General features: G+C 36.6%; 1 protein-coding gene across 3 annotated transcripts in view; it reads right to left on the bottom strand.

The window, feature by feature from the left end:
- PLA2G4A (phospholipase A2 group IVA) overlaps nt 1-26143 on the bottom strand; it is a 167680-nt gene that overhangs the window by 50895 nt on the left and 90642 nt on the right. For all 3 annotated transcript variants that reach the window (XM_004468450.5, XM_004468451.5, XM_012529014.4), the window contains 3 exons: nt 14049-14185; nt 5268-5490; nt 4390-4504 (listed from right to left, as the gene is read on the bottom strand). In XM_004468450.5, the coding sequence (XP_004468507.1) occupies nt 4390-4504; nt 5268-5490; nt 14049-14185 (475 nt within the window). The remainder of the gene's footprint in view (nt 1-4389; nt 4505-5267; nt 5491-14048; nt 14186-26143) is intronic.

Genomic DNA, 26143 nt, shown 5'->3' with positions numbered 1-26143 from the left:
AGTGGGAGTATCATGTAATTTACAGTGTAAATATCTCATTAACTTTAAAGTCTAAAAAAAATGTGGATTCCAAAGCATGTCTGGCCCCAAAAGTTTTGGAAAATGAATTATGGATCTATATTTATTGTTTATTCAATGGTGGAACAGAACATTCTACTTCCATGAAGTTATGAAACATCAATGGTGATGAGATAGTGTAATTAATTTCAATTCAAAGTCAAAGGTACCTCCATCCGCTCATTTCCAACTTAGGTATTTATCTACTTGGATGCACTGTTATCCTACCCTACCACTTGCCTGGAAAAAAACTCATCACTTTTTTTTTCTCCCAGTCTAGCTTACCTGTTTCTGTAAATCACAAAATTATAGCTCAGAAGAGTTTTCTTACTAGAACAATTCTTTTATCTCTTCCATCCATCTCTTAAATCCATCACTACATTCCACCAATGATGTTTAGGTATTTCACATCTACCCCCTGCTATTTCCTTACCAACATCACCCTAGTTCTAGAATTTTATTAGCAAAAGTACAGTGGTATCTTGGCTTCCAGTTATTTTCCCTTCCAATCTACCCATATGATTCATCAAAGTACTTTTTAAAAAAACAGCACTTGAAAAATTACATTGCATGTTCAAAAGCATTAAATATTTCCATTATCACCAAAATTAAGTGAAAATATATTTCTCTAGAATTCAACTTACTATAATTTAGCAATAAAGATTTCACATAGGGGAAGCAGACTTGGCCCAGTGGATAGGGCACCCGTCTATCACATGGGAGGTCTGCAGTTCAAACCCCAGGCCTCCTTGACCCATGTGCAGCTGGCCCACACGCAGTGCTGATGCGTGTAAGGAGTGCTGTGCCACGCAGGGGTGTCCCTTGCGTAGGGGAGCTCCATGTGCAAGGAGCGCACCCCATAAGGAGAGCCGCCCAACACGAAAGAAAGTGCATCCTGCCCAAGAATGGCGCCGCACACACGGAGAGCTGACACAGCAAGATGACGGCAACAAAAAGAAACACAGATCCCCATGCCGCTGACAACAACAGAAGCAGACAAAAAGAAGAACACACAGCAAATGGACACAGAGAACAGATAACGTGGGGGGGTAGGGGGGCGGGGGAGAAATAAATAAAATAAATCTTAAAAAAAAAAAAAAGATTTCACATAGTACACTACCTGTGTAGTCATGAGTCTGAAGCTAGTTTCTCTTTACTGTTTCCCAAATCATACCATTAGTTTTCTAATACCATTTTCTCATACTGTTTCCATGCAAAGCTGCCTTTTCATCTCCACTAGACAGATCCTTCCAAATTCAACTTGAATTACGTCCTAGCTCTGCCATGAGTTTTTTATGAATATACTAAATCCCTATGATATTTAACACTTATGTCAATTCTACACAGTTTAGCAGGTAATAACAGTCTGTGTGTATGTACTCATTTTTTTCCACATTTTATTTGTGTTTCTTTAGTGTAATTAGCACTTTCCTGAGGGAAACTTATACTTTCAGTGTTTGTCAAATAACTTAGTATGATGCTGAGTCCATAAGTCATGTTCGGCAAATGAAATTTACCAATAGAAATTTTTATTTATTTACTTACTTACTTATTTATTTTTTGATTAATTTTTTTTTTTTGAGGTACCAGGGGCCAGTGATTGAACCTGGAACCTCATATGTGGGAAGCTGGGGTTCAAGCACTGAACTACATCGGCTTCCCTGAGTTTATTTTTCATTTGTTTTGCTTGCTTTTTGTTTTTCTGTTTGTTCAGAAGGCACTAGAAACCAAACCCAGGACCTCCCGCATGGAAACTGCTTGAGCCATATCCACTCTTACTAGTAGAAATTTTTAAAAGGAAGTGTTATCCTCTCAGCAGTGTGGTGAGCTATGGAAGATAATTAATGGTTTAAATAACCAGTGTTTATTTGTTAAAACCTTCCAAAGGGGAAAGTGCTTAAAATTATTCCAAAGGGGAAGAAAATTGTTCTCTGGCATTTTAAAAGTAAGGTTGTTGATAAAGCTAAGTAATTTGGTTCTTTGACTTTTTCTAATATAACTCAGAGCATATTATGACTTTGTTGCCTCAGCAGCCATTTTCAACCTAAGCAAATTTCATAGAAATAGTATATAAACATGTCTCCAATTGTTTTTATTATTCAAAAACTCGAGTTAAGCTACTTGAACACTCAGGACATGCATATCTGAATGTCTTATCTGAGTACAACAGTCACATAACTAATATTTGTTGACTTTGTTCCATTAAGTTAGAACTCACAAGTGGAGCCTCCTTATCACAGAAGCCTAACAATAGATGGTTTATAGTGTGTCTTTCATTTCAGTACAATCTCATAGTTAGGAAGATGACCCAAAGATACCAATTAAATAAAAAACAGCTTTTTATCACTCTAAAACTTTCTGTCTCTGAAACACTGCTTATTCTTTAATAATTTTAGTCCGATTTTCTCTTAAAAATGGCTATTGACTACAAGTTCAGAATAAAAAGTGGCCACCATGATAAATGCCATAACAATAACAATAGTACTACAATTATAATACTTTTACATTTCTCTACAGTTTTCAGTATTCACTCTTCTCTTCCTATCTCATGTTACTATAACTCTGTAAGATAAACTCAATGGTAATTATTAAACTTCTTTTTAATAATGAGGACAATAAGGATCAGAGAGATTAAGTGACTCTTCTAAGATATTTCAGCTAAGAATACAAAGCCTCCAGACTAGAATCTAGGGTTCTTTTAACTATATATGATATGCTTCCAAGGTAAAAGATGATTTATTTGTCCATGTACATATTTAATTTGCATGCAAGCAGCATTTATCAGCAATTTCAAAAGGAAATTTCATGACTACAAAACAGAATAGCTATGGGAGAGAAAAAAAAAATTCATCATGGCCCACACTTTTCTTACATGATAAAGTTTCAGCTCTCTACTCTGAACTCCTTTATAGTCAAGCCAATTCCAAACTGCTACTGAAAATGTCATGGTTATCCTAGACTCCTAATGCATGCCCCCTTCCACCCCAGCCCAATGATTAAATTTGCCTTTCATATACAAATCCTACACAGAACACTTTAAATTGTTAAGATTTACTGGAAACTTAATACGGGCCTGGCACTATTTTAAGAACTTCATATATTTTATCTCATTTATTTAGCAAAATACCATGAGGAGAGTCTTAATCTCATTAAACAAATGAGAAGACTGAGGTTTAAACAGGCTACATTACTTGGTCAAGGTCACAGTGCATACTAACTTTCTTGTGTCTTACCTTCTTTTATAATTATTATCAATTTTGTAAAATGAACTAAGGGGAGGGGGTGGGACCAGTAGAAAAGTACACACTTTGGGTTTGGCATACTATGCTCTCCAAAGTCAGTAATCGGAGAAGCCAATATCATAGTATAAAAAGAACAAAGGACTTTTTAGGCCAATTTGGAGGTCTGCTGTGTACTTTCTACGGGGCAATGTGTGAATCAATTAATCTTTGAGGGTTTATTTAAAAATAACTCCCTTCTTGGTTGCTGTATAAATGTAATAAGATAGTATCTGCAATAAGTGCTTTGTTAACCATAAGCATGTTAAGTAATCTAGTCAATATTATTAATAAACACTGTTGCAAGAATGAACCTCATGTTCATCTCATTTCTTACACTGTCCAAAATTCTTCCCTGAGATTAAGCAAGTGTTTGTAAAATTTGAAAAGCTTCTGTATATGTCATAAATATACCCATTCACAATGATTTTTTTTTTTTTGGCTTAGGGTGTGACTGATGTCTCTGATGTACTTTTTCCCTAAAAATACAATAAACCCCACTAGCCTTACTGAGCTTGCAGAAATATGATGTTATGTACTGTTAGGGCACCCAGTGAGATGACAAAAGGCAGAAGAAATAAGTATTTACCTCTGAAACTTAGAAGCAGGAAAGTGGAGGCAGTTTACCAGCTACAAGTACAGACTAGTACTTAGAATGATGCTTTGAATGTTAAACATTTATCATATTACCCAATCTAATGAAAATATGGCCAGCGAGCAAAAGAATACACTTTGCCTAAAAACACTAAGCTTTTATTAAAGATCACTGAACAACTACAACTTAAAATTGAATTATTGACTATATTCATTATTTTTTATTTTATACTTAATTTTAAAATTTCATTAACTAAGGATACATGAGTTACTAGTTTCATGGAATATTCTCTACAACCAGAAAAAGCATCCAGCTTAACATTTTCAAATAGTGTTATGTTATAGAAAATATATTAAAATAAGCAACTGAACTTGCTTAAGATGTTTTCTCAAAAGAAAATTACTGGGAACTGCAGTTCAAAGGTTCTGGGTGATGTTCCAAAAGGAGGGACTTACTTACCGGCAAACATTAGCTCTGAAACATCAGGTTTGACATGGAGACAGGTGAAAAGAGGTAAAGGGCATTGTGCAGAATTGATTTTATCCTTCAAACTACTCAAGGTAGTGTTCATTCTCTGTCCACAGAAGAAAGAAAGAAATGACTTAAATATACGAACAGATACAGGTTAAAAGCTATTTAGAATAATACTTTCATTTGAGAGTTTGCTAAGACAATATATTTATACTAAAATAAGTCTTATTTGCTTCTAGAAATCTCCGTGTCATAAATAAACAACAAAAGTAAACTCTATGGAAATAATTATCTGCATTCTAAAAACAGTCATAACTCTAGGGATTTTGTTTGGACTGGATAACAATTTGGCAACTGTGTCGCTTGGAAAGAATTTAGCTTCAGAACTCCCAGGCACAGATGGACTCCTTTCCATCTCCCCAGCTATATCTTCAGCTGAAATGTCACAAGGTAATTATGTGTTGAGATTGTTTCATGCAATCCACTTCCTTTTCTGACTCTTTCTAAGCAACCTCCATATTTTCCCTACTTTAAGAATATTACAAGTATTCACCTCCTCATCTAAAAAGATTCTCATTTTTAAGATGGGCTAAAAATGTGCATATTTTTTTCCAAAGATGGAGAAAACAAAACTACTGCCCCGCACATCAAAACTAATGCACAGTTCGAATGAAATAATGACAAGTTTGAAATGCAGAAAGCAGTTCTAATGTCTGGCACAAAGTTTATGCTGAGTACACATTATTGAAAGATTAAGTCATGTTAAGTAACTTTAATAAAATGTATTATCTTTTCTTTTCCCTAAAACCTTATGATATATGTTGTCTACTTCTATTAAAAGAATTGTAGATTTGACCATAACTTACATTATGAATTAGTGTTTCTCCTATTAACATCCCAAAGATATCAGTAAAGGTGACAGGTTGCCCAGAGCTTTTCTTTTTCCATAAAGACTCAACATATCTTTTGATCCTCTGTGGTGTAAGAAGTAAAAGAGGGTTGTGGCTAACATTTTTCATTAGCTCTTCATTAATCTCCTCTGGCCCTTTCTCTGGAAAATCAGGGTGAGAATATAAAGTTGACATGTACCTGTAAAAAAAACAAAATATAGCAAAGATAAAGGACATTGTGTAGTAGTCTTCAAAGACAGTAGGCATGTTCTGTCATAAGAAAAATAAAGAATGGTGGAAATGTTTGGGTAACTTACTATCTGATTAGAGATATTAACATATTTGAGGAAAGAATGAATCAGTCATGTAGGAGCTGTTCTACAATGGAAGCAAAGCAAAGGAGCAGGCTCAGAGGAAACACTGGACATCCATAAGTCCAAGGAAGAGGATACCCTGCTAGAAGGATACCCACCTCTCTACTAGCTAGACTGCCAGTAGTATGTATCCCTGTCAGACTGTCAGTACCTCATGGCACAAGACATTGGAGTCATGCAATTAAACTGACTGGTCTTGATGCAATACTAGTTGGGAAATCTGATAATATGACTTTCCATGATGATTATCTTAAGAAAATGTGCTGTCAAACTATTGTTTGCCTCCTGAAAATGTTCTGTTTCAGTAATAAGTTGATGATCTAACATTTTGGTTTTAATCATCCTCTGTTGTGAAATAAGCTAGTGCTAGACAGAATCGTAAGCCTTACCAAAGGCGATTATCTGAACTTATGAGCATACAAATATGAAGGCCAAATCTGGAGCAGAATAAGGTCTTAAAGGTTAATGCTTCTATTATGTATTGAATCATGTCCCCCACAAAGACATGTTCAAGTTCTAACCCCAGGTCTTGTGGATGGGAAACTATTTGTACTAGGGTCTTTAAAGATGTTATTATTAGTTAAGGTATGGACTCATTTTTTAATAAAATCTTTGAAGATCCTAGAGGAGGCCAAATTGAGTTGGTGTAGGCCTTATCCACATGGCTAAAGACCTTATAAGGAGAGGAACTCTAAACAGAGAAATATACACTTAGCAGGAGAAGTAAAAGCCAAAAGGAGAAACATGAAATGAAGACAGGCAAGCCAAGGAATCCCAAGATTTGCAGCAAGCCAGCACCAGAATGCTGCAGACTCTAGAAGAAAGTGTGGTCTGTTGAGACCTTGATTTTAGACTTCTATCCTTTAAAACTTTGAGACAACAAATTCTCATTGTTTCAGCCAGCCTCTTTTGTGGTATTTGTCATAGCTGCCTTGGCAAACTAAGACAAATGGAATCTTGATAAGCAAAGGAAATTTGGCATGAATAATAAAATACAGAAGAAGACAGATGGCCATGTGATGGAGGCAGATTGAGGTATGGAAAGCCAGAAAGCCACCACAGAATGCTAGACTCCACAGAAAACAAGATCCTGCTGACACACTGATTTGTATGAGTAGCCTTCAAAACGTGAGATAATAAATTTCTGTTGTATAAGCCAGTCAGTCTGTGGTATTTATTATAGCAGCCCTGGCTAACTAAGATAGCTCCCTTTGAATTTTCTTAGCTGGAATTTGTTAGTTATACTGTAAATAATTATGTGCCTTGTTATTCAATATTTAGACAATAGATATTTAGTTATCTTCTTCCTATGAAATAATACCTCTAATATTTTGAATTTCACACTGAATTTTAATTATCTCTTTACTTGACTATCTCCATTAATAAGTTTAGCTCTCCTTGAGGGAAAGAACTTTAGTTTATTCATCTTTTTTTCCTACCTTCAAATGATTAACAAGAAGCTGGCAAATGACAAATATACTTTATTGAATTGAGAGAAGGAAGGAAGGAAGGAAGGAGGGAGGGAGGGAGGGAGGGAGGGAAGAAGGAAGGAAGGAAGGCCTCTACCACTTTATCCAACCAAAGAGAAAACAACACATTTTAGTCTCTTTTTCCTTGGGATTCAAATCAAATGTCTACCATAATGGCTTATCTTCCTTTCAGGGAGAGGAGGAACTGACTCTTGTTGGGAACCTACTATTTCTGGTCACAATACTGGTTAATTTCTCATATATTACTGTCTTGAAGAATCATAATACTTTCAATTCTCCTATTTTAAGGATGAAGAAAGTTAGGATTGGTAAATTTAAGTAACATGTTCAAGTTCTCCAATTAATAAGGGCAGAACTAGAATTTAAACTTTGTCCTCTCCCCCATGATAAGCTTATTTTTTAAAATATTTTATACAGGATTTCAGTTCTGTGAAACTACAGTATTCCCACTTAACATTAAATTATAATTCTTTTTTGGATTCCGAGTTCCATGCAGAAAAATTGAGAAAAATTGTTAGTTAATATATGATGAGTGATGCAAATGGAACTCATGCTCAGCAAAAGAAAATTTCAAACACTTAAATGTTCTTTATAACACAAATTGAATTCTTTAGAGTCCTCAAAAACTGTGGTATTGCTGTGGTTTAAAGCTGTATGTACGCCAATAAAACATGTTCTTAAACCTAATCTATTTCTGTGGCTGTAAACTCATTGAAAGTAGGACCTTTGACTGAGGCTACTTCAGTTAAGGCGTGTCTCACCTCAATTAGGATAGGTCTTAATCCTATTATGGGAGTTCTTTATAAGAGAATGAAATTCAGACAGAGAGAGAGAAAGCCACAGAGGCAAGAAGGCGAAATCAAGAAAACCTGGAAGAGAAGAGAGAATCCAGCAGATGCTGCCATTTGCCTTGTCATGTGGCAGAGGAGCCAAGGATCACCAGCAGCTGGTCTTGGGGAAGTAACCATCACCTTGAGGATGCCTTGATGTGGACATTTTCCTGGTCTCAAAATTGTAAAGCTAATAAATTTCCATTATTTAAACCAACCTATTTCATGGTATTTTTTTAGCGCTTAGGAAAGTAAAGCAGATATAGATAAATTAAATAGGTTTACTTTAAATTCAACCAGGTACAATAACCAAACATCTATTAAAATATAGCTTAGACTGATTGAAATACACACAGTCCATTCATTCCTATAGCTATTCAAAAGTCTACCACGAGATTCATTCATATCAGCAAGATTTGATTTTCTGGGCCCTGTCATACTGTTTAATAAACTGTACAATAATGTAATGACATTGATTTTTATTTAAAGATAAAATAAAATGGAAAATAAAACCTCCTTTTGCACCTCTAGGCCGGTCAATTCTGAAAACATTCAGGATATAGTTCATTCTTTACGAAAACACTAAGGAGTAATTCTTGACTGGTCTTACTGCCAACAATAATTCTGCTTCTATGGACCACTGGCCTGCTATTAACTAATTAAAAATATGTATTATGTAAGCAAACAGAGGTTGCATTTTTGCTTTGATATCTAGAAAACTAATCCAAACCTATGACTAATGCCTCCCAAATCAGTAGATTATGGCATAAATTTTTAAATTTAATTTCTAGCTACATTTTTTCTTTTACTCCTATTTTTAATGTATGCAATACAATTTTACTCTATAAGCTATATTAAATCCTTTCCATAATGAGGTAGGGTAAAAGTAAGTAAAACAAACAAAAACTTAGTGTCATTAGAAATCACTTTAGTCACAGTATAATTTTTTCTTAAAATCTAGTTGAAAAGGGAATGACACAATCATTCTTCTATTTTTCTGTGAATTGTCATTCTGTAATGTTCAGCAGAATGAGCATTTTATTCCAAACACTTACATTGTAAGTTTTCTCTATCTATATTTAACTGATCTTTAAATGAACCAACTTATGATTCTAACAAGCATCTCTGTCATATAGATTGCCACTAGCAAGATCTCAAGTCTCTTCTCTTTCTTTCTTCCCAGTCTTACCGGACCTAGACCAAGAAAATCCATCCTCTGTGGGAGTATGATTGCTCCAAATCAAGGACTCTGCCTCAGTGTCAGAGGTATATCTTTTGAAGGTACTAAAATGAACATGGATGTCAGCTCAATTTTCTCTTTTCCTTCTATGTTGAATGGTTACATTTCAATTCTGCTTTCTAGAGTATGAATGAACTTATTCACTAGTATTCTATCTCTTCCCCTTTCTCTCTCTCTTTCTTCTACTCTCATGAAGCAGTTGGCTTGGGGATGAAAGCACTGATGAAAGATAGGAAGACCTAAGATACCATTGAAAAAATGCTCTCTGCTTGTTTGACATTTATGAATCCATATTGCTTCAAATCTACCAGTGTGAGAGTTAGACTTTCTGTGGTGTCATTGTGCTTACATCTATGACTTGGATTTGGCCTTTGGTGATACCTAAAAGTGAAGTAGTCTATATTATGACCAGTTTTGCTGTGCAGACATTTAAACTTAAATAGCTTCCTTTGATTTCTTTGTTTCCTTGGCTACACCAAGGTAGAATTCAGGTATTACTGCGGTCCCTGGATATAGTACTATCTAAACACAAAAATAACATCCCAATTTCCTTTTTTTTTTTTAAGATTTATTTTATTTCTCTCCCCACCCCCAACCCCAGTTGTCTGTTCTCTGTATCCATTTGCTAAATGTCCTTGTTTTTGTCTGCTTCTGTTGTTGTCAGTGGCACGGGAATCTGTTTCTTTTTTGTTGTTGTTGCGTCATCTTGCTGCATCAACTCTCCGTGTGTGCGGCGCCATTCCTGGGCAGGCTGAACTTTCTTTCGAATTGGGTGGTTTTCCTTACAGGGCACACTCCTTGCGCATGGGGCTCCCCTATGTGGGGACACCCCTGTGTGGCATAGCACTCCTTGCGCGCATCAGGCGATGCACGTGGGCCAGCTCCACATGGGTTAAGGAGGCCCGGGGTTTGAACCGCAGACCTCTCATGTGGTAGACGGATGCCCTATACACTGGGCCAAGTCCACTTCCCCCAATTTCTAATTCTACAGTTAAACTTTAATTTTCATCCCTTTACCAATAAATGAGTTCCCTACTACACAAATTAAGTTTCCAAAAGTTAGTGACTTAGACATAGCAGCACTTCTCTAAATGATTAATGAATGAATGAAACAGTCTTAAAATTGCCTAAGTATCTGTGAAGATTTTTATATGACACCTCATTTCCTCCACATAAATGCACTTTAGATTAAGTATGAAATTTTAAAACATAATCATGGCAGAGGACAAGAGATTCTCAGTTTAGTCCATGTATCTAAATCACAAGAACATTTAAAAAATGCCAATGTCTAGGTACCCATAAGACTTGCTGGAGCATTCTCTTCAGGGATGTGTCTAAATACTAAAAAGTGCCTGATGCATAACTAAGATTTAGATGACCAGGAAAGATCTTTAACATTTAAGAAGGAAATTTCTGAAACACGAAAGCAATCCCTATTTAATTTTCCCCATAAAATGAAATTATTTATGCATTTCTTCATTCAATCCTTAAACAACTATTACCTAAAGTAGGCTGTGCACTGTGCTAAGTGGGGAAGAATCCTTAGTGAACAAGTCTTAACCTCAACAACATATTTTCTCCAATATATATCTTGACTTCTTAGCCTGCCATCTCTTAGACAACAATGTCTACTTATTTTTCCAATGTTCCAGGAATTCTTCAGACTGTTAAACTGACAGTTTCAATCTCAAAGGCCATTTTAATTCAGTTTAATGAATTGGACCTTACTGTCTATAGATGCAGAGCTGCTGTCATTTCTCTTTAGAGAGTAAGGTCATTGAAACATGGCAAAGAATGTACTGGCTCACAAATTTAAGGCTAGGAGAAGTACAGAGTTGAAGCATCATCAAGGCAACATTTTCTCCTTGAAGACTGGCATTCTGAGGCTCACTATCAACAATCCTTAGTCCTTGGCTTTTCTGTCACTTAGCAAAGCGCATGACAATATTTTCTCCTTTCTTTTCCAGGTTCCAGCGACTTTCTGCTTCTCTGCATGACTGTCTCTATGTCTGAATTTCATTCTGTTTCTATAACTCCAGTAATCTGGATTAAAGCCCAACCTGATTCAGTTGTGCCACACCTTAAGTTAAGTCTTCAAGAGATCTTATTTACATTGGGTCTACACCCTCCAGGATGTGAACCAAGACCAAGAACATGTCCAAACTGGGGTAAACAATTCAGTTCACCACAGATCTCCAACCCAATCTTAAACTAAGTCTTTCTCCAGAAGTTTAACAGTACTTCTTGAAACACTGTCTACCCTTGACCTCTGGAACTCATCTTTTACTTGGTTCTCTTCTCTGATTGCTTCTTTCAGTGTTCATTATGGTTTTGTCTTTTTCTATGTCTATTAACTTTTGTATGTTCTGGGGTTTCTTGAGTTAAGTTCTTGGTGGTAATAGCTACAGTGGTAAAAATTAGTGAATTTACAAAGGGAGAACATGTAGATAAAAGAGAATGCAAAGGAAAATCTGGAGGAAAGCCCTGGAGAAAAATAATAAAAATAATGGAAGTAGTAAAGAAAATTTAAAGAAGAGAATAACCAGAGAGAATGAAATAGAACCAAAAAGGCATTATAGGAAGGATTTGAAATAGGGACAAGTTAACTATATGTAATGTCTCAACCCTTAACACCATTTTCCCCACACCCCTCCAAAAAAGTTGTGATGGTTAAATTCATGTGACAATTTGAATGGGTTATGGTGCCCTGTAGTTTGGTCAAGCAAACACTGGCCTGATTGCTACTGTGAGAACATTCTGTGGACTTAAATCATCAGTAAATTGATAGCATGTATGGCTCATTATATCTACAATCGACTAAGGAGATTGCCTTCAGCAATGAGAGGCATCTCATTTAATGAGTTGAAAGCTTCAAAAGGAACAGTGACTATTTCAATGCTCAGAAGAGAGAATTTCCATCTCCTCTTGAGACAGACAGCTTTTCTTAGAGACTTCCGCAAAACTCTTCATTGGAGTTTACAGTTTGCAGCCTGCCCTATGGAATTTGGACTTGGGTATCCCCACAATTGTTGGAGACAATTTTTATAAAATATCATAATATTTACAAATATCTCTTGTTGGTTCTGTTTCCCTAGAGAACCCAAACTAATACAGAAGTCAAGGAGTATAAAAACTTCAAATGACAGTGATACATGTGGAAATTAGGTGGTCTCTGGGTGAAAACCTATCTTGAGGATTTAAAGAATGAGTGCCCTTTGAGAAAATGGGATCAATAAGGGAAGGCTAATTGTTGAGGAAATTAGACATTGAAAGGTAGGGCAGACACTTGTGCCTATATAAATATGTGTGCATGTCTAAATGGTTGGCCTGTAACATTTAAAATTACCTTAATTACACCTTACAGGAGAATGTAATACTATGTTGTCCAAAATCTATAACTTGAGCAATGAATAAAGCTCTAATCAAGCCCATATATACACAACTACACCCACAAAACAGCAGTCAGGGCCTAATCTTTCTTTATTTGATATGTTTAAGAAAGTTAGCTTCTTATAGCACATTAGTTAGCAGTGGACCACAGGGATCTAACAAATAGTGAGCAAAGAGAAAGACTCAAACAAAGAATAATAACAAAATGATTGAGAATGTGAACTATTCTAAGGGTCCAAGTTTTTCCATCACATTACTCATTACACAGGCAGATGCCTGCTCTTCCCTTCAAGGGAAAGAATAATGAAGGGCTACACCCTTCTTTCAGAAAAGATCAATCATTTTGAGGGTGCATACAAGGAAGGTGGCAACCATGGTTTTAGGTCTCTGTTTATTAACTGAAGAAACTGGTTCTAAAATATTTAAGAAAACGTAGATTCTTAAATATATAGAATATTTAGCTGCCTGAGAGAAGTCATGGTTTAATTGAAAGAATTCTAGAATGGGGACCCCAAGGCCTGGGCTTAAATGCTGGCTCTACCAGTGATCTGATCAAATCACTCAGCTTCTGAATCAAATAACTTTAGCTAAAAATTGAAGAAATACATGTTCATATCACAGTAAAAGATGGCTCAGAAACTAAAATGCTAGACTCTCATAGATACTACGATAGATGAGCCTTGCTATGGCTGACTCAAAAGGCCTTTTAATACAAAGTTAGATTTTTATGATAAGGAATACTGATACTCTTTATCTGAGACATCTGAGCAATGTCAGGTAGGCAAACATAAAAGCTGGTGCTATTTCTTTTCAAAATATTTTATAAATACATTTCTGAAAAGGCAAATCTACAGGGTACAAATATTATACATACAGATAGATGTTTAATTTTCCATCTAAATTTAGCCAGGATGAAACAGAATTTAAGGATTAATTTCATATTTAGTTTTATACAAATCAGTGAAATCTACTGCCTTTCTTCATTCAAAAGTTGTTTTCCTTCTTCTGCGCACTAAGGTATCTTTCATTTCAGTCATTTGCCCTAAAGAAGAAAATGAATACCTAGTGAATCATGTCTACATAGACATGCTTGCTGAAAGATTTCAAGTCACCAAATTATAGGAAGATTAAATTAATTACGGGTGGAGTATGTTACGTTATTCACTTCTAATGATACAGTATTTATCTAGAATTACTTCAATTGATCTATTTTTTATTTTATGTTTTAACTACATTTTCAGTTACAAGTAGGTTTAAAAGGATGGATTTGCCTAAAAAAAAATTTTTTTTAAGAACCAGACTGCTGCATCAAGCTGGAACATTTCAGTAATTTGAAGTAAATTTTCAAAGTGCCCTTTTCTTTTCTAATGTTTGAGTTAGATAAATCTTCAACATTCAAAATGATAAAACTAAGATTAAAAATGCATACTGACCATGTGGAGCCCGAAAGACCAGCAAGGTAGGTAGCACAATCCAAAATTCCTGATTCGTACAGCGCCTTCATCACACCAGAGAATCCCACCATGGCTCGAAAGCCCCCACCTGAACCCAATATGGCCACTACAGGCACCTGGAATTATGAAACAGATCATATGCAAAGGGAAAATCATAATACATATTTACTTTTAGTCTCGATTTTTTGGCACACATTCCACATTTGTCATAAAAACTACAAGTACATTCACAACTTAACACTGTCTAATTTTTCAAAAGAAGAAGAGAACCTTTCATATAAGAAAATCACGTGTCAATATATATTGGAAAGCAGACATTATTAAAATGATTCTATCAATAATACAATAACAATTGTACTCTATGTTTGCTCAATACTTTTTCAGTTTTATCTTGCTGTCAGGTATACTGTCTCATTTGATCCTCTCAGAAACCCTGAAAATTGAGGAGAAGGAAATTATATATCCTTTTTGCAGATGGGTTTCTGAAAGGTAGATGCTACTTGTTTAAGATCTGTTAGCTAATAATCTGTAGTTAGGTAGGTAACTTGCCTTCTGAATCTCAGTCTAGAATTCTTATGGTCCATAATGCTAACTCATTCAAAATATATGCTATTATTCAAGCCATTAAAAAACATATCTTGATAACCCTAAAAGCTCTACAAAATGTATTCATTCCTTCTTCATTTCATTCAATTAGTTTGGTTATGTGGCCACTGTGGACTCTGTGTATCATTATGGGTTAGTCTGAAGAACACAGTTTAAGTGAGGTAGAAAAATAAGAATTATGAGAATATCCCTGTCTACATATAATAACAGGAGTATAAAATGCTGTTTGATGTAATGTAAGGGGGAAATGGAAAGGAGAAATGAGTTTATATGGCTATGAGTCTCTAAAAAAGAGTCTGGAGGTTGTCAGAAGGATTGCCCTTATGCATACCTGAGCAGAGTCTCAGAGACAGATAAAGTAGATACAACCCCAGGTATTGGTTCTTTTGAGGGCTAAAGAGACCCACAGATTCTATGGTCATGGCAGATGGGGTTCACTGCCATGTCAGTTGGCCCTTCTTTGGAGCTGGTGTTTCTGCGTGATGGAGCTGGACACAGATGGGATCTCTTTTCACAAGACTTGCATGCTACTTTACTGGAATTGTAGTTGGTGCTGGGGTTTAAGATATATCTAGGGGATTTTAATCTCTGGACTGACAATATGATAGCCAGTCCCTGAGCCTCAACAGACTTCAACTCCTACACTCTGATTTATTGGACTTACCCCACTCAGCTAACATGGAGTTGAAGAATGTCAATCACCATACCATGGAGCCTAGAGTGCCTACAACTGAAAGCAGGAGGATTGCATCCAGTATCCATGTGGAATCTAAACCCCCTCTTGACATAGATGTGCAATGGACACAACCAATCCAAGGTCCACAGAGAAAATGTGGCATTGGTGTGAGAAAAGTGGCCATGGTGGCTGCTGGGTGCGGGGAATGGGAGGAAGAGATGAGATGTGGAGGTGTTTTTGGGACTTGGAGTTGTCCTGGGTGGTGCTTTTCAGGGACAATTACCGGACATTGTAGATCCCCCCAGGGCCCACTGGATGGAACGTGGGAGAGTATGGGCTATGATGTGGACCATTGACCATGAGGTGCAGCGATGCCCAGAGATATACTTACCAAATGTAATGGATGTGTCATGATGATGGGAGAGAGTGTTGCTGTGGGGGGAGTGGTGGGGTGGGGGCGGTGGGGTTGAATGGGACCTCATATTTTTTTAATGTAATATTTTTTAAAAATGAATAAAAAAATTTAAAAAAAAAAGAATATGACAAACAGTAACAATATTTATAGATGATATTCATTGGGCACTTACTATTTAGAAGAAATTGTTCCTAGTGCTTTACAGAAATTGCCTCATTTATCTTCACAAAATCCTATGATCATTTCAATTTATAGATGAGGAAACTGAGACTCTTGGAAACTAAGACCTTGAAAGCTTGTCCAAGGTCATGAAACTAATAAGTTAGAGTGTAAGGATTCAAACCCCAGGAGTTTAACTCCTGAATCCAGACTTGTACGATTATGCCTTTTTATTTTAAAATGCAATAGGCTAGAAATAAGTATGAGGCACACAAGGTGGTATTCAATTCTAATCAGAGGAATCAGGGAGAGGGACTGAGGAAGTCTTGGTATAAAGATTTCTTCCCAAAGGGCTTGAGGGTTTGTGAGTATTTATTTGGGATAACAGGAGAGTTTTAGTAATGGATTGTGCTGATGATAGCACAAAACCATGAATGTAATTAACAGCACTGAACTAACGGGAAACTCTAGGTTGTATATACATCATTAGAACAAAAATCAGAAAGAAAAAAAAAAAATCCATGGAACTGCCTAACACAGTCAAGCCCAAGTTAAATCATGGACTACAGTCAAGAGCAGAATTGCAAAAATGTGTTTCCTCAATACAAGGTATTAATAGTAGGGTGAAATATGAGAATTATGTATTTTATGCATGACTGTTCCATAAACCTACAATTTCTGAAAGAAAAATTTACTATAGAATATATACTGTGTGGACAACTTTTTAAATTTTTTCAGTGTTTTCTCCCCCATCATTAAATATCCTTGAAAACACAACTTTTCTACAACCCTGTTTTGCTCTCTGGTACCATATGTACTGATTTTCCATCTGAGTGACTGCTGCCCAGCAGAGGTGTGTTGTTCAGCTGCCACCGATCAGCACCAGTACTTAATGAGGGATGCCCACAGCTTTATGACCTCACCAGCACTGAAGGCATCAGTAGCCAAAGGGCTAGGGTGTTTTTACACAAAGTGAAGCTGTTTTCCTACGTTAAAATGTCAGTCCACCAGAGAAATCAGATGGGAATACAGAATGATGCAGCCATTATGAAGGAAAACCTGAGCTTAATTTTAAAGATAGACATTGTAGAGGAAGTTGTTGTGGCAATAAACACAGCATGAGTCAGCAAAGAGGTTTTGTAGGGAGAGAGAAGATAGGCTTGCTGCACATGACTGAAACCTGGGAGTGTTTGTTTGTTTGGGGGTGGGGAGGTTGATACATTCTTTGGGTTTCCTAACCATTATTGCCTAAGAGAACTGGATAATTTTCTAACCCTAGGGCAGCAGCTCTCAAAGCATGTACAATTTTGGGGCGGGGTGGGGTAGAAGGGAACAAGTTTAAAACTATTTTCATAATAACAGTCAGGTATTATTTGCTTTTTTTCACTCTCATTCTCTCAGGTGTGTACAATGGGGTTTTCCAGAGAAAATATGACCTGTGATATTGCAACACACTGAATGCAGAAGAGATATGAGAATTTGGTGGTCTTCTGTTAAGTTACACAATAAAAATACCTATAAAAATGCAAAACAATGCCGCTCTTCTCGCTTTTTTTTTTTGTCTTTAGAAAATGTTTTTTTTCATAAAATGGCATTTATATTAATATGAAATAGATTATTGTATTATATTATTTAAACTAAAAAAACAAGTAACTTAAATTTTTCTTCCATTTTGGTTTTTTATATGGTAAATATTTATGGTTATAATCCATATAAACAAATCTCTTTGGAGTATTTCGATAAGTTTAAATAAAACAAAGGGGTTCTGAGATCAAATACTTGATCATCACTGCCCTAGCATTTCAGGGACACAGTGATTACAACCCAACATCACCCAGGAATATTCTGAGCCTGTTAAGGACAAGGTATGAGGAGGAATAAGGAAGGAAACAGATAAAGAGGGGATAGATGGCTGGATACACAGGACAGTCAGAGGCTGATGTGGAGGTATAGTCAGCTTACTGGGGTGAATGAGGGCGGGGAAGATATTTCGTATGACATTCTCTCCAAAAACAATAATTATCAATGAAGAAATAGTAGATGGAAGACTGAGCAATCTATGGAGCAAAAAATATTAGGCACAAAGCAATACAAAGCTTCATGAAAAATGAAGGGAACAAACAAATCCACATAGATAGGAAAGCAGAACCTCAGGGGTGGAGTTACTGTGATTAGAGTGCCAAATACTTGAGCTATATCGCAAAAGACATATTGTTTTCAGATTTTATTTTCTATATTAGTAAAAAGTCTAATTTGCAGAATAAACTCCCAAGTAGAAGTTTGCATAAATTATTTCAAGTACTTTTGAGAGTTCTATAACCTCTCTAGTTTTCTTTTCTTCTGAGTGGTTAATGGGGCACAATATCCCTTTCTCCCTTCTATCCCTAAAGCTTCAAGCTTCGAGGAGAGAAATAGAATCAAAATACATTTACAAGAAGAATCATTAACACTTGCTGACTGATGCAAATTAGGAGTATGGTCACTGCTAAGAGGAGTGTGGTCAGGCTGCCGAGGTTCCCACAGCGGTCACGAGGAGATGCTGTGGCCATAGCGCAGGACAAGGCCCAGGGAATGGGGCCTGGCTTAGGGGTAAACACTGCACTCACTCTTAGAAATACTGACCCACAGCACGAAGGCATTGTGTTCTAATGCCTGTGAGTTCTGACCTGTGAGTGTCCACATACCAATGTGAGTGTATTGTGTGTGTGTATGTGTGTATACACGGAATCATTATTTTAGAACCAGAAGGATCAAAAAACTTACATTACTGTCATTTATGAAAAGAGACATCTAGAGAGGTTAAGTCTTTTCAAAGGTAGGTCAGTAAATAGCAGATAGCAGGACACCTGGAGGTGAATTCCTAATTCAGGGTTTTCTCTAAGGCAAAATGGCCTCAAAATGAAAAGACACGGAGCAGTAAACTGGCTGCAAACTTAAAGACCTCATACACGAAAGTACTCTCTACCAGTTCCCAGCAATAGGGCAATTTAAATTACTTTAAACTTGTATATATTTAGATGAACATGATGCTCTGAATTTGTGAATAAAGTAAGTTTGTTTGGTGGGACAAAAAAAAAAAAAAAGAAAAAATGTAAGGTAGGAAACTACAATAGATAATAGAGTGGCTTAAGAGAGCACAACAGAGTATAAGTGCAACAGTAGTTGCAAGGAAGCCAGTCAAGAAGTTAGAACAAGGACACGGGATTTGAGTTAGGCCTTGAAAGAAGGGTTGGTTTTATAGGCAGTGTATAATAGTGGTTGTAGTAATAATAATAATGGCAAACCTTTATAATTGCTGTGTACCAAGCACTAAACCTAAGGTCAGACCAAGATAGACATAAGCTGAAGGGGGCATGTGATTTTGGAACCAGGAGATCAGTCTTTTTGTAGGGGAAGTACATTAGGAAGTTGGGGAAAGTAAGATTACGAGGGGCTTTAAGGAGAAAAACAATGTCAAGGTTGATATTGTAGGAAAAAGAAGATTGTCTATATTCAAAAATCATGTAGAGGTATTTAGGACTGAGGTTCAGTTACTAGTAATGATTATAATGCTAAAAATAACATTAAGTTCAATACAAGTAGTTTAGAGTACAGTAAAACATAACTTTTAGTGACTGTTCACAGTGTGCACCTCAACTCCTGATATATAATTTGTGCTATTGTCAAATAGGGAGTTTAAATGAGAGAAGTCAGAAAACTGAATATATGACATTCTCTAAATGTGGGCAAACAACATCCCAGATAACTTTCTTTATATTCCAATAACCCAACACATACTTTTAGATGTTTGCTTTATGTTGTTAGGAATTTTATGAACACAACCACCTACTGGACTAGAACCCATATGATATGCAATCCATTGTTTTTCATTATTTTTTAAATAGTATTTTTAAATTGTGGACAGTATCTAAAGCAAGAGGCTTTACTGATATTATTCTAAAAGTGTACGCTTTTATTTAATATACAAAGGAACAACAAAATAAATCTCACTTTAAAACTCCGCTAGGGTGTACCCCCCCAATTAACATTATAAATGTTCCCCTTTATGTTTCAACTCCAGTTGCCTTCACAGCCACGCCTTCCTGGTTTCCCTTGCCTTTTATGTTATTATGTTTAGAGAATCTTAGAATCTTCAGAAATAGGCAATCTCTTTAGTTTCCCACATTCCTAACTATTTGACCAAACCAATTTACTAACATGACATTGATCTGTATCCTAGATACAGGATTTTCCTTTACTTCTCATGCTAGGTCCTCGATTGACACTTTCCCTGGAGTCATTCAGTACTTAAACCTTCCAGGCATGAGAAGGACAGCAGCATGGTGGTCAAGAACAGAGCTTCTGGAGCCACTGGATCTACCAGTTACTAACTGCGGAAGCTGATCTTGGGCAAGTTGCTCAGCCTTGCTGAGTGTCAACTTTTTCAACTATAAATGGATAACAGTGAATATGCTTTCTAAGGCTTCTGTAAGGATTTATTAAAATGATATATACATTACTAATAATAATAAAAATAAACAAAAATCAGACAAAAATCTCAACACCTTAATAATCACCTCTCGATCTCTATGCTTCCTCCACTGTATATAGCTGCTATTCTGTTACTGTCTTTCTCATTTATTTGTATTATATTTTGCATAGATGGAGTCAAACAATATGTAGTAGGTTTTGTATGGTTTCTTTCACTTAGTAGGTTTCCTTTTTTTTTTTCCATTTGACCCTTGGTGGAAGATTATTATTATATTGCCATACACTACTGTCCACAGTTTGCTTTGGTTGTGTTTTTGCCTGATATTAACATCTTGTAACATTAACATACATTTGAAAATGCACTGATAATGATTGACGTGATGAATGTACAGCTATGTGATTATATTAATTACTAGTGATTGTACACTTTGGATGGATTGTATGCTTTATTAATATGCATCAATGAAATCAATAATATTTGGAGTAGAAGGCATAGTAATATCTAACACTTATTGAAAATGGTGGTATTACCATTATAAAACAAATAATTGATGGCCCAGTACCCTAAAAAAGATCACAATGAGCTTGAAGAAGCCAGAGGTCATTCTTCTAGCATTTTAAAAAATACAGAATAATCCCATTGCCTCAAATGATACGTAAAGAGTTAAATCCTCTTCCCGTGTGCCAAGTTACATTACTGTTTAGTTGACATAAAAACTTACTGTAATATTAAAAAGTCAACCCTGAAAATAACTTCTACTTTAAAATTCTACAAGAAATAAAAATTGAAGTAAATTTTAGTTTATCCCTCCCTCAATGATGACCCCTTTTCCTCACTTTTCACTTAACTTTTGGACAAATTTAAACACAGAATAGCATTTTAAGGCCCACTTTACCCTCTATTTTAATCTAAAGTTATCTGTTCGTTTAAACTGAAGTTTAGTCTTTATAGTCCACCACGAAAGAAGCATTATCTCTTTCATTCCCTGATGAAGGATGGAATAAAATTTCCTTTTCTCTCATTTTAACATGACTTTAATTCCAGATTTTAGTCCTGCTACCAGCTTTGCTGTGCTATGGTCAGTTACTAGGGAACATAGAGACTATAGAGTAGATTTTACTTATGTAGGAGAATACAGTCCAGAAACTTCATGTGCTTAAAACTATTTTAGAACAAGAAAATTTAAGAGCATCTTCTGAAAAATCAAAATGTGTCAAAAATCTCTATGCACAGTTTTACATATCTTGCATACAGGCAAGATCTTAGGCTTTATTCGTAAAGAAATACATTAGAGGCAGCAGACCTGGCCCAGTGGGTAGGGCGTCCATCTACCACATGGGAGGTCCATGGTTCAAACCCCGGGCCTCCTTGACCCCTGTGGAGCTGGCCCATGCGCAGTGCTAATGCGCGCAAGGAGCGCCATGCCACACAGGGGTGTCCCCCGCATAGGGGAGCCCCACGCCGCAAGGAGTGCGCCCGGTAAGGAGAGCCGCCCAGTGCGAAAGAAAGTGCAGCCTGCCCAGGAATGGCACCGCCCACACGGAGAGCTGACACAAGACGACGCAACAAAAAGAAACACAAATTCCCGTGCCGTTGACAACAACAGAAGCGGACAAAGAAGACACAGCAAATAGACACTGAAAACAGACAACCGGGGTGGGGGGTGGGGGGGAGAGAAATAAATAAATAAATAAATAAATAAATAAATAAATCTTTTTTAAAAAAAAGAAAGAAATATATTAGAGACTATTCTCAGAACAAGTTGATTATCATATTTGAATTCCTCAACAATAAAATTATAAAACAAAGGGATGATTTAAAGGAATTACTTCAAGTGGACACATGGAGCATGGAGAAAGGGCAGTTGATTGCAGTTGAGTGCAATGGAAGATTTAAAAATCAGACATGAAAACCTGCAAAACAGTTCAAGCCGGGCAAGGAATTACATGTTTTAGAAAGACTCCCATCCAAATGGTTAAAATCAATAAATTTTTTTTAAGTTTTTATGTTTAGTAAAATAAACTATTAAGTTACTAGAAGCCTTAATTATTTGTCTGGCTCATTCTCTAGTCAGGAAAATAAAAGTTTTATTAAATGTGCTGATTTTGACCTTGGGATATTCTGTCACAGAAAAGCAGCACCAAAGAGTATATAATGAGACACCGTTTCATAGTGTAACTACTACGTGTCCTACACATTGTGTTGTATGCTTTACAATCATTACTACTCATCTTCTTACTGCAAATAAGAGATATTACCTCCATTTACAAGTGAAGCTTAGAAGTTAAGCAATGTGTCCAAATTTATAGAGCCCAAATATATTCAACATTTTAATTTAACATTGAGGTCCTGTGGTGGTTTCAAGTTGTATGTACCCCCAGAAAAACATGTTCTTAAATCTAATCCATTTCTGTGGGTGTGACTCAGTTATAAGATTACTTCAGGTAAAGTGTGTCCTCAAGATGGGTTCTTAATCAGATTACTCAAGATGAGTCTTAATCAAATTACTGGCTTTTATAAGTAGAGTGAAATTCAAACAGTCAGAGTAAAAAGTAATGGAAGAAGAAACTAAAATTCAACAGACCCAGGAAGAAAACAGAGAGAGCAGGAGTGTCTGCCATGTGCACTGATGTGACAGAGAAGCCAAGGACCACGTATCACCAGCAGCCAGCCCCAGAATGTCACAGTGTTCAGGGAGAAAGCATCATCATGATGATGCCTTAATTTGGGTTTTCTTTCAGCCTCAAAACCATAAGCAAATAAATTCCCATGGCTTAAGTTGAACCCTTGCACTGGTATTTGCTAAAACAGGTCCTAAACCGAGTGTCATCTGTTGCAAAACTGAGAACAGGAAAGAATTGAGTGGGATCACTCTCTCTCTTTGAACAAGCTGCCCCAAGAGCCCACTTCTCTACAACTCAAGGAAACCCACTGGCCTTCTAAGTATAAATGAAGTCCTTAGCAGAAAACAAGGGAAGAAACCCTTGGCTAAGGATTAACATAAAAATGGAAAACCAGTAATTTTGTTATGGGAATGGGTGGTGCTGAATACATCCAAGCTGATTGTTTTTGCCAAGACAACGAGGTCTAGACCAAAATAAAAGTAACAACAAAAAGCTTTAATTCCAGGAATGACGTCCAAGCATATGAATTTAATATTTTTAAACGATATCCCAGAAAGAAGGCAAAATTACCTCATTCCCCATCTGCTGTAGAAAAGTCAATTTACTGACCTCAGTGTGACTATTAAGCCAAATTTTATTTTCCCAGGATGACCTACTACTTTTTCCACAAAAGGAGAGTTATGTAACTTGCGGCAACTTGCCTTTTGAAAAGAAGGACCTAAGAACAAAAGCCAAATAAACACCTGCATCAATATGCCCCAAATATATTTCTAATCCAACAGACAAAACTGGCATCATCTCTTCTAAACTTTCTCCTTAACCTGTATCTCCACTTTAACAACCTGATACTAGTCTTCCTTTGTTTTGAGATTCTCATCTCTCCTAACTAAGGCATCCCATGGATACAACACCACTCCACTGCTTCAATTTGTGCCCCAAGTCATGCCTTGATCTGGAAAGCCCTTCTCTCATTTCATTCAGCAACGTATTTGCTGAGGATTCACCTTGTGCTAAGAGCTATGCCAGGGGCTGTGAATATAGAGGTGAATATGACAGACATTGTCTTTTCCCTTATGAAACCTCTATTCTACTGGAAAAAAGAGACATTAAGTAAATATTTACACATGGGTTTTTCAATATAATTGTGTTAAATGCTGAGAAAATGAAATGCATATAAGTGCCATAAGAAATATAATTGGGGGAGCCAAGGGACAGAGTTGATAAAGGAAGGAGTTTCAGAAAGAGAAACCTGTAAGTGGAGAAGTGGGGTATGTTAGGAGAAAAGGAAGTGAGATGAAGAGAGGACAGATTGTGGATAGAAGGCACAAAGTAAAGAGCTCCAATTGGGGAGTTCTGTACAGGCATGGGAACTAAGAGGCACCTGTGGACAGCAGCATAGTGAATTTGGAATGGACTGACAAGAAACGAAACTAGAGAGATGCTGTGAGGACCAGGATCCTAAGGTCAGTAGAAGGATTTTAAACTTGAGATTGATAGGAACAAATTTGTGGAGAGAAGGAGGGCAGACACAAGTAGAGCTATAGAAAAGGGAGAAGGTTTTGTGGACAGATTTTTTTTCATTATAAAAAAATTTTATTGAAGGATATCATTCACACATGAACAAACATAAACAATAGGTGTATAGTAAAAGTTGTGAACTTATAGAACAAACATGCATATCATCCTACAGAGCTCCCATATTTTACTCCACCACCAAAACCCTGCATTGTTGTGAAACATTTATTATAAACTATTGTGATAAGATTTTAACAAGCTGATTTGAGGTATTCAAGTGAAGATATCAAGTACAAGCTGCTGCTATAAAAGTTCACAGCATATGGAAAGCATCTGTGGCTCAATCAGTTGGGCTCCTGTCTACCATCTGGGAGGCCCTGGGTTCATGTCCTGGGGCCTCCTTGGGAAGGCAGACTTGCCCGCACCCTGTGGAGAACCACCAGCCCTCAAGCGCCGCGGAGAGCCGCCCGCCCCACTAGTGCCACGGAGAGCCTACTCAGCAAGGTGATGCAACAAAAAAGGGAGACAAGCAAAAACACAGAAGAATGCACAGCAAATGGACACAGAGAGCAGACAGCAAGCAAGCTGCAAGGGGGGGGGGGGGGGATAAATAAATAAAAATAAGATACAGACACAGAAGAACACACAGCGAATGGACACAAAGCAGACAGCAAGCAAAAAGTCACAAGGGGGGAGGGATAAAAAAAAAAGTTCAGAGCATAGAGGTGCAAACACACCCATAATATTATGGGAGATAAGTCTCTTAAAAAGCTTAATGAGGAAAGAAGAGGGCCTAGGGCTAAGTTTTAAGGAACTCATATTTAAAGAATGGGCAGAGGAGGAAGACTGATAAACTAAAGAGCATCATGAAAACCAGGAGAAGATAGTAAGCAAAGGTAGAGAATATTTTTAAAGTTAGGAAGACTTCTACAGTGTCATTTTTCACTTAAGGTCTGGGAAGGTAAAGTCAGAACAGTGACTTTCGCATTTATTAGCCAGTAAAGGTGATTAACAAAACATCTGCAATAAAAATAAAATTAATATATAAAATAATAAAATAAAGTAAAATAAAATAAGACAGAAGCTAGAACAGAGTGATTTGAGGAGTGAAAGCAAAGTGAGGAAATAGAAAAGAACCTGTACAGAAAACTTTGGAGAAGTTTGTCTGGGAAAATGAGGAGGGAAAACTAGAGCAGAAGGTAGAAGGGAATGTAGATTCCAGGGAAATTTTTCTGGTACTTTTCTTCTTTACAATGGAGTTGAGAACATGTTTATTTATTTTATTTTATTTCATTTTATTTTTGAGGTACCAGGGCCTAGGATTAAACCCGGACCTCACATGTGGGAAGCCGGCACTCAACCACTGAGCCATATCCCTGAATTGATTTTTTCGTTTGTTTCCTTCTTCGTTTTTAGGAGACACTGGGAACCGAACCTGGGACCTCCCATGTGGGAAGCAGGTGCTCAACTGCTTGAGCCACATATGCTCCCATATTTATATTTTTATGTGAAGTATCTCAGAGGAGATAGAGGTGGATAATATAGATAGGAATCAAGTGGGGAGGACTGGACCATTGATATTCTGGAATTTCTAAGAGAGATCCAGTG

The sequence above is a fragment of the Dasypus novemcinctus genome, chromosome 13 (genome assembly GCF_030445035.2).
Source record: "Dasypus novemcinctus isolate mDasNov1 chromosome 13, mDasNov1.1.hap2, whole genome shotgun sequence".
Taxonomy (NCBI): Eukaryota; Metazoa; Chordata; class Mammalia; order Cingulata; family Dasypodidae; genus Dasypus; species Dasypus novemcinctus.
This window is presented reverse-complemented; position numbering and strand designations above follow the sequence as displayed.